Genomic DNA, 10033 nt, shown 5'->3' on the forward strand with positions numbered 1-10033 from the left:
TATGTAATTACAAATATATATACATACATATCTATATATATTTTATTTATTTTTTTTGCATTATTCTTCAATTTTAGCATAACATGGGAAATGTTTTGGGCCCTCACTATTTTGTAATTGTAGGCACATTGTGATATTAAATAAACAATAATATATGTCTATTATCATTGACTGTTTAAATGATGTCACAAAGCAGAGTTTACATGATATGATTTAAATATCTTTAATTGCATCCAATCAGGGCTGAACTCAATTTGGCCAGCCAATGGAAAGGCAGACACACAAATATGCTTCCTCATGTTTTAGCTCCGCCCTAGGCAGCAGAGCCAACAGCACAGCCAGTAAGATGGAGACTGGCAGCAGTTGCCATAGCGATGAAAGCGAGGCTCAGCCAGGCCTCTATGTGACCAGTCATCAGCAACCTCTTTCCCGAACCATGGTTTCTCATCCAGGGCTGCGATAGTTGCCTCTTTCTCCCTGCGTGTGGAGCTCCAGGAGGAGGAGCTGGAGGGAGCTGCATGCCTTCACACCCAAGAAGGAGACCAAGTCCAGGTCCAGACTTGCTGCTCCTCCTCGGGGCCGAGGTGTGTTCTGCCGACACTGAGGACACGTGATCCACACCTGAGGAAAGAACATGATTCGGTTGTCATGGTGATGAGTCCTGAATGCTGCGATGATGTCATCAGTCACCTGTTCATTAATGACCGTCTCCAGCCTCTTCAGGCATGCTTGGCAAAACGCGTGGCCACAGTGTAGACGCCGTGGAAGTCGTGTTATTAGGTCATAGCTCCCAAAGCATACGATGCACACCAAATCCTGCCTCCTCATCATCGTCTCCACGGCAACTGAAGAGGAGGGGAAGGGAGGAGGTGGCTGATTCATTTCTTCTTTTCTGTCTGACATTTGTGGGGGGGTTTTCAATGATCTGTGCAGAAAAAGTTTGAAATCACATTGTTGCTGATGAAATAGGACCCGTAAGCATTTCCTGCTGTTTTCTGTGTCACCACAGCAGGATGTTATGATCATTTGTTCATTTCTAAGAAAAACTAAAAATCTTGACATAAACACCAAGAGTGTAGCCCCAACAATAAGACATTTTCTTCCAAACTACAACCCCAATTCCAATGCAGTTGCAACATTGTGTGAAATGTAAATAAAAACAATACAATGATTTGCAAATCCTCTTCAACCTATATTCAACTGAATACACCACAAAGACAAGATAATGTTCAAACTGATAGACTTTTTTGCTTTTGTACAAATATTTGATCATTTTGAAATGGATGCCTGCAACACATTTTAAAAAAGCTGGGATGGGGCAACACAAGACTGGGAAAGTTGATGAATGCTCAAAGAACACTTGTTTGGAACATTCCACAGGTGAACAGGTTAATTGGAAACAGGTGAGTATAATGATTGGGTATAAAAGGAACATCCCCAAAAGTCTCAGATGTTCACAAGCAAAGATGGGGCGAGGATCACCACTTTGTGAACACACTGCGTTGAAAAAATAGACCAACAGTTTAAGAACAATGTTTCTCATCATTCAATTGCAAGGAATTTAGGGATTCCATCATCTACAGTCCATAATATCAGAAGATTCAGAGAATCTGGAGAACTTTCTACACTTAAGCGGCAAGGCCGAAAACCAACATTGAATGCCCGTGACCTTCGATCCCTCAGGTGGCACTGCATTAAAACCAACATCATTGTGTTAAGGATCCTACTGCGTGCGCTCAGAAACACTTTAGAAAACCAGTGTCAATTAACACAGTTCGTCGCTACATCTACAAGTGCAAGTTAAAACTATCATGCAAAGCGAAAGCCATACATCATCAACATCCAGAAATGCCGCTACCTTCTCTAAGCCTGAGCTCATTTGAAATGGACAGACGCAAAGTGGAAAAGTGCTGTGGAATGATGAGTACGCATTTAAAATTGTTTTTGGAAATCATGGACTTCGTGTCCTCTGGACAAAAAAGGAAAAAGACTATCCAGATTTTTACCAGTGCAAAGTTCAAAAGCCAGCATCTGTGATGGTATGGGCGTGTGTTAGTGCCCATGGCATGGACAATTTACACATCTATGATGGCACCATCAATGCTGAAAGGTACATCCAGGTTTTGGAGCAACACATGCTGCTATTCAAGCAATGTCTTTTTCAGGGATGTCCCTGCTTATTTCAGCAAGACAATGTGAAGCCACATTCTGCACGTGTTACAACAGCGTGGCTTCGTACTAAAAGAGTGCAGATACGAGACTGGCCTGCCTGCAGTCCAGACCTGTAGCCCATTGAAAATGTGTGGCGCATTATTAAGCGCAAAATATGACAACAGAGCTCCTGGACTATTGAACAACTGAAGTCGTACATCAAGCAAGAATGGGAAAGAATTCCACCTACAAAGCTTCAACAATTAGTGTCCTCAGTTCCAAAACGCTTATTGAGTGTTGTTAGAAGGAAAGGTGATGTAATACAGTAGCAAACATACCACTGTCCCAGCTTTTTTGAAACGTGTTGCAGGCATCCATTTCAAAATGAGAAAATATTTGCACTAAAACAATAAAGTTTATCAGTTTGAACATTAAATATCTTGTAAAACAAAAACAAAGACTTCACTGCGCTTCTGCACAGCACAAACAAATCTGGTGCAACCAGGCAGGACCAATTTGTAAAAAAGAAGAAATAACTGGTGCAGCACAGAAATAAGTGCAAAAAGTCTTTAATAAGGTGCTGAAAGGAAAAAAAAATGTTCAAAGGGACTGACGTTTCGATGTGAGAGTCACATCTTCCTCAGAGTCCTGAGGAAGATGTGACTGAGGAAGATGTCCTGAGGAAGATGTCACATCTTAAGATGTGACTCTCACATCGAAACGTCAGTCCCTTTGAACATTTTTTTTCCTTTCAGCACCTTATTAAAGACTTTTTGCACTTATTTCTGTGCTGCACAGTTATTTCTTCTTTTTTATTAAATAGCTTGTCTTTGTGGTGTGTTCAATTGAATATAGGATGAAGAGTATTTGCAAATCATTGTATTCTATTTTTATTTACATTTTACACAACGTTCCAACTTCATTGGAATTGGGGTTGTACAAACATTAGTTTTAATGGATTGGGGATTTTTTTTTAACTCCTACATTTTATGACTGGTTTGAAAATCAAAGAAGAAGTGATAACATTTGACTTTTTCCTGACTCATTTTGTGATCTCAGGAAGAAGACAACAGAGCAAGGATTTTTTTTTTTTTTTTTTAAGAATGGTGATTGAAGATTTGCTGCGGTATCTGTGAATGCACAGATGCGTGTGCAGTTTACACTAATTATAAACTGGATCCTGTATCTGGCTGGTTTAGAAACAAGTTAAAATTTGGTTTCACGGTCAAGAGGGGAGGTGGCATTGGAGTCTGTCGCAGAGGTCAGTGGGTGAGAGGCGGGGACAGGCTGCCAATCAAACACGGGACAGACACACAAACATTCACCTTCTCACCCCCAGTTCAACAACTCTGCATGTCTTTGGAAGTGGGAGGAAGCAAGGAACACCCAGATGGAACCCAAGCAAACACTGACCCCTAGTGGTCAGTGAGTATATTGGTAAAATATTGCTTTTATTAATTAATATATTTCACTGACGGTCCAAAAATGACCACGCCCTTTTTTGTTCCGAGTGTTAATTCAAATACCTCTGTGTTTTATTACCGTACATCGAAAGAAAACAAACATTTGCCAAAATTATAGTACAATTTTATTTTCAGTCATACTGTTATCAATGGAATATTGATTGATTTAAAGTGAAAAATACTAAACAAAACTTGTTTCTTTAGCAGCCAGCAGTATCTAGAGATCTTAAATGTTTTAAAGATTATCAGGGAGATTTTCCAACAGCCAATAATACAACTTATAACAGCATGTTAGTTTTCTTTTTCAAACATGTAAACACAACAAAATTGAGATATGAAGATGATGCTCCTTCAGTGTTAGGGTTTCTGTAGCAATCACCTCCCAGGACGTTTGCAGTACTGTATTTGCAGCAACGGATACCAGCTACCCAAAAATACAGCTGTATTTGAAGTACAGCTGTTTGTCCTGGAGAGAGATTTTGGCACATATCCCAAGTTGTTCATTGGGGTCAGTCTAGAACAGTTGAGTTACCTCTCCTAAATGAAGGGCATACATGTCTAAGCTAGGTCCCAGAATAGAATCAGAATAGGCTTTATTCATCAAGTATCTATAAGAATACAAGGAAGTGGACTCCCGTTTGAACTGTACTCTGTACAAGCATGTATAAATATGCATGAAACACTTCAAATAAAAATGTGTACAAACAAGAACATTCAAACAGATTGAGTTGCACATGTGGTACAGTAGTGTTCAGAATAATAGTAGTGCTATGTGACTAAAAAGATTAATCCAGGTTTTGACTACATTTCTTATTGTTACATGGGAAACAAGGTACCAGTAGATTCAGTAGATTCTCACAAATCCAACAAGATCAAGCATGCATGATATGCACACTCTTAAGGCCTATGAAATTGGGTATTAGTAAAAAAAAAAAGTAGAACAGGGGGTGTTCATATAATAGTAGTGTGGCATTCAGTCAGTGAGTTCGTCAATTTTGTGGAACAAACAGGTGTGAATCAGGTGTCCCCTATTTAAGGATGAAGCCAGCACCTGTTGAACATGCTTTTCTCTTTGAAAGCCTGAGGAAAATAGGACGTTCAAGACCATTGTTCAGAAGACACAGCGTAGTTTGACTAAAAAGTTGATTGGAGGGGGAAAAGTTATACGCAGGTGCAAAAAATTATAGGCTGTTCAATCTACAATGATCTCCAATGCTTAAAATGGACAACAACAAAAAAAAACCGAGACGTGGAAGAAAAAACAGAAAACCAACCATCAAATGGATAGAAGAATAACCAAAATGGCAAAGGCACACCCACTGATCAGCTCCAGGATGATCAAAGACAGTCTGGAGTTACCTGTAAAGTGTTGTGCCAGTTAGAAGACGCCTGTGTGAAGCTAATTATTTGCAAGAATCCACCACAAAGTCCCTCTGTTAAATAAAAGACGTGCAGAAGAGGTACAATTGCCAAAGAACACATCAACTGGCCTAATAGGAAATGGAGGAATATTTTGTGGACTGATCGGAGTAAAACTGTTCTTTTTGGGTCCAAGGGCAGCAGACAGTTTGTGAGATGACCCCCAAACTCTGAATTCAAGCCACAGTTCACAGTGAAGCAGTGAAGCATGGTGGTGCAAGCATCATGATATGGGCATGTTTCTCCTACTCTGGTGGTGGGCCTATATATCGCATACCAGGTATCAGGGATCAGTTTGGATATGTCCAAAATACTTGAAGAGGTCATGTTGCCTTATGCGAAGAGGACATGCCCTTGAAATGGGTGTTTTCCACAAGACAATGACCCCAAGCACACTAGTAACCGAGCAAAATCTTGGTTCCAACCAACAAAATTAATTGCCTTCGCAGATGTGAAGAAATCATGAAAAACTGTGGTTATACAAGTAAATACTAGTTAGTGATCACAGGATTGCTAAAAAAAGCAGTTTGAACATAATAGTTTTGAGTTTGTAGCGTCAACAGCAGATGCTACTATTATTGTGAACACCCCCTTTTCTCCTTTTTTTTTACTATAGCCCAATTTCATAGCCTTAAGAGTGTGCATATCCTGAATTGCTTGGTCTTGTTGGACTTGTGAGACTTACTGAATTACTGGTACTTGTTTCCCATGTAACAATAGAAATATACTCAAAACCTGGATATCTTTTTAGTCACATAGCACTACTATTATTCTGAACGCTACTATATAAGGTCCCACAGTTGACAGTGTATGTCAGAGCACAAACCAGCATAAATCAAGGAACGTCTGTAGACGTCTGAGACAGGATTGTCTCCAAGCACAAATCTGGGGAAGGGCACAGAAACATTTCTGCTGCTTTGATTAAAGGTCCCAGTGAGCACAGTGGCCTCCATCCATAAATGGAAGAAGTTCGGATCCAACAGGACCCTTCCTGGAGCTGGCTGCCTGTCTAAACTGAGCAATCAGGGGCAAAGGGTCTTAGTTAGGGAGGTGACCAAAAGCCTGATGGTCACTGTGGAGAGAGGAGAACCTTCCAGAAGAACCACTATCTCTGCAGCAATCCATCAATCAGAACCTGTATGGTAGAATGGCCAGATGGAAGCAAACTCCTTAGTAAAAGCACATGGCAGCCCACCTGGAGTTTGCTAAAAGGCACCTGCAGGAGCTCTCAGATATTGGAAACAAAATCTCTGAACTGAGAGTCAAAGATTGAACTCTTTGGCATGAATGCCAGGCGTCATGTTTGGAGGAAACCAGGTACCATCCCTACAGTGGTGTGGTGATAGCATCATGCTGTGGGCATGTTTTTCAGCAGCAGGAACTGGGAGACTAGTCAGGATTGAGGGAAAGATTAATGCAGCAATGTACAGAGACATCCTGGATGAAAACCTGCTCCACGGCGCTCTTGACCTCAGACTGGGGCGATGGTTCCTCTTTCAGCAGGGCAATGACCCTAAGCACAGAGCCAAGATATCAACAGAGTTGCTTCAGGACAAATCTGTGAATGTCCTTGAGTGACCCAGCCAAAATCCAGACCTGAATCTGATTGAAGATGTCTGGAGAGATCTGAAAATGGCCGACACTCCCCATCCAACCTGATGGAGCTTGAGAGACAAACAAACTGCCCAAAGATAGGTGCACCAAGCTTGTGGCATCATATTCAAGAAGACCTGACGCTGTAATCGCTGCCAAAGGCACATCAATATAGTATTGAGCAAAGGCTGTGAGTACTTATGTACATGTGATTTCTTAGGTTTTTATTTTTAATAAATTTGCAAAAAAAAAAAACTTTAAAAAATATGTTGTCATTATGGGGTGTTGTGAGTAGAATTTTGAGGGGAAAAATGAATTTACTTCATATTGGAATAAGGTTGTAACATGACAAAATGTGGAAAAAATGAAGGGCTGTGAATACATTCTGAATGCACCGTGTGTGCGTGTGTGTGTGCATGCATGCGTGCGTATGTGCATGTGTAGTGAAAAATGCTGCTACCGCGAATCCGTTTCAGATTCATACCTGTAATTTTTTTCTTCTCTTCTTCTAATCAATCTTCCTCATTAACTTCCTTTTTTGGTCTTTTATTTTTTCAATTTTCTTATTGTCCTTTCTTCTAGTTCTCTGTTGTCATTTTATTCCGCATGTCCCCCCCTAAGTCCCGAATGGTTTTCTTTCCTTTCTTGTTTATCTTCTTCTCCTTTCTTGAATTTTTTGTTGTTGTTGCTGGTTTTGGTTCTTTTTATTTCTCCAGCTTTTCTCCTTGTCCCTCTCTTCTTGTCTTTCGGCTCTTCTCTCTCTCTCCTCTCTCCTCACTCTCTCTCAAACACAGGTAGAGAGAGTCATCAATATTCAGTCTTGCTCTGTCACAGAAACACCAATTTTTTTTCATGATACATTATTGTATTTTTCTCAGTTTGTTTACTGCAAGAAGACAAGTCATACATACACACTCTACTCAGAAAACACATAACGCCAACAACAACCATAATAACACTACTACTTCACAAATAACAAAGCATTAAAATCCTACAAACAAAATAAAGTAAAAAGCCTTCAGTACCACATAAAAATTAATACACATTTTAGATTTAAAAAAAGTATACTTTGACTTCTGTTCTGGCTTCTTCATAAATAAAAACAAGCCATATTGTTAATGTTCTATACCCGCACTTCAATTACAGGTCCAATGAAGCCTTTCCCAGCAGTCATAGGGCGTGAGGCGGGGTACACCTGGACTGGACTCCTGTTTATCACTGGGCCACATATACAAACACAGTTACACCTACAGTCAATTTAAAGTCATTGATTCACTGAATCTGCATGTCTTTGGGTGTGGGAGGAAGCAGAGCACCCCTGAGGGAACACCCCATGAAAACTCCACACAGAAAGGCCCAGATGGTAAGCGATCCCATTGACATTTCTTGGTCTGAGGCCACAGTGCTAACCACTAAGTTACCAATGCCACCCCCAAACCCCACTGTTTCAACAAACACTCCATTTTAATTCAACAATTAAGTTAATGTAACGCAAACTTTGAAAAAAGTTATAGTCACTCATCTCCATTAATTAAACTAACTCAAAAATGAATTGTTTGTCGTAACAACTCAGTTCTTTTAAATGCATTTAAAGTTTTGGGCATTTCAGTGTTGGTGATGTATTTCCAGTGCATTTACATTCACTCATTTTAATTGAGTTTATGTAATGGAGGCAGCAGGTGTTGCTGTGATATGTAGTTAGTGAACATCACTCCCAACAGCTCAAAAGAATTCTTTGGTCACAAGGCCAGAATCCTAGGTTTTAGCCTTCTGGTTAGAAAGTCCGTCTTCCATGCTGGAGATTGTGAGTTCGCGTCCCGAGGGGAGTGAATGGGCAGAGTCATAACAACACAAAGCAGAGTCAGCAACTAAACCAAAGAATTCATCAAAAAATCCAATCCAAAATGTAATGCAATTTTTTTGCAGAAATTTGTCACTTTTTTTTAATTGGAAAACATAAACTTAGATTTACATACGTTAATTAACTATAAATTAAGTGACTAAACTTTAACAATTAAATTTTGAAAATTATTATTTAAATTGGCAAACTAAATTGGTTTAAGGAAATTCAGTTTTCTCAAATGGGTTGAGTTCAACTAACTCACTGAGTTTTATAGTGCATTGTCAGTGCAAAAAAAGTTGATAATATGCATGAAATGTTTAATATTCATAAATACATTAAAAATGTTTTATATGTGCCATTTCAATTTGACTAAATACAGTGGACTAAAAATTGTTTGTGTGTGTGAATATATATTATATATATATTATATATGTGGTGTGTGTGTGTGGTGTGGTGTGTGTGTGCTGTGTGTGTGTGTGGTGTGTGGTGTGCTGTGTGTGTGTGTGTGTGTTGTACAAATGCTAAAATCAATAATTTATGAACTGCAAACCATCCTCAGGTTTCTGGTCGTCAACCTATCAGGTTACAGTTTTGCATATGTTGTCAGGTTACTAGGAACAGTCAGAGCTAGAGAAGACAAAATCATTTCTGTCATTGCCTTTGTTGTTAGACTGACAACAAAATGTCAATATTAATGACTTAGCATCTTCACATTCAAATACTTTTATCTACAAGTCATTTTAACATTTAAAAAAATGACCATTGAACACAATGATCGAAGTGTTTGATACAAACGATTCAGGTTATTTTAATTATTACTTAACGAACCTTTAATTATTAATTAAAACTAATAGAAATTACTTCAGAAGATGAAATCGTGAATAACCGACCAATAAACCTTTGGCACCAAATACATTTAGTTTAGACACTATATATATATATATATATACTTTACCACACTTTATCTTGACGATGTGAGGCGGCCTCGACATTTTACATGTTAAAATTTTGTTTGAGACATTACCTTTGTGATTATTATTTTCTTATTATGGTACTTGAAAGGCTTTTTGACACTTTTAAATGGGGAAAGTCGCCCGTTTTTCACCTTAATGAGAGCGTTAACTCATTTGGCCGTAGATGGCAGTAAGAGTTTGGTATGTTGGTGATTGACGCACAAATATGAATAAAAAAAAATGCACCGGCAGGACGGGCCAGAGACTTCCAGTAGCAATGTGTACATCCAATCTTCTTAAATACGACACTAAACAATAAAATAATTCCCACAAAGTGTTTTCAGGCTAGATTTAAAATGTCGATAGAACTGGGCTTTTTTTCCACAGACTGCAGGTTTTGCCCTCATCAATTCCACTGTATATGGATAACAACAAGACAAAACAAGAAATAACCCAGTTTATCAAATGCTGTAACCAGTTCATCTGCCCTGTCATCTATCTGTCTGTTTGTGCATCTAAAACACAGACAATAAAACTTGAATCAAATTTAATTAAAAATAAAAGGTTGTTTTGGGGAAATTATGCTACTATTGAAATAAATAGAGAAAAAA

The 10033-nt window shown here is 38.9% G+C and overlaps 1 protein-coding gene across 1 annotated transcript; it reads right to left on the bottom strand.

Annotated features, from left to right (window-relative positions):
• Positions 1–159: 159 nt before the first annotated feature.
• Positions 160–7132, bottom strand: si:ch211-202f5.2 (uncharacterized protein LOC795181 homolog). Its single transcript, XM_034191929.1, is given in 4 exon segments — positions 160–488; positions 490–621; positions 691–925; positions 7111–7132. Coding segments are annotated over 3 exon segments (531 nt in total). The 5' UTR covers positions 904–925; positions 7111–7132; the 3' UTR covers positions 160–302.
• Between the last annotated feature and the right edge of the window lie 2901 nt (positions 7133–10033).

Source organism: Thalassophryne amazonica, chromosome 17 (assembly GCF_902500255.1).
Source record: "Thalassophryne amazonica chromosome 17, fThaAma1.1, whole genome shotgun sequence".
In the NCBI taxonomy this organism is placed as follows: Eukaryota; Metazoa; Chordata; class Actinopteri; order Batrachoidiformes; family Batrachoididae; genus Thalassophryne; species Thalassophryne amazonica.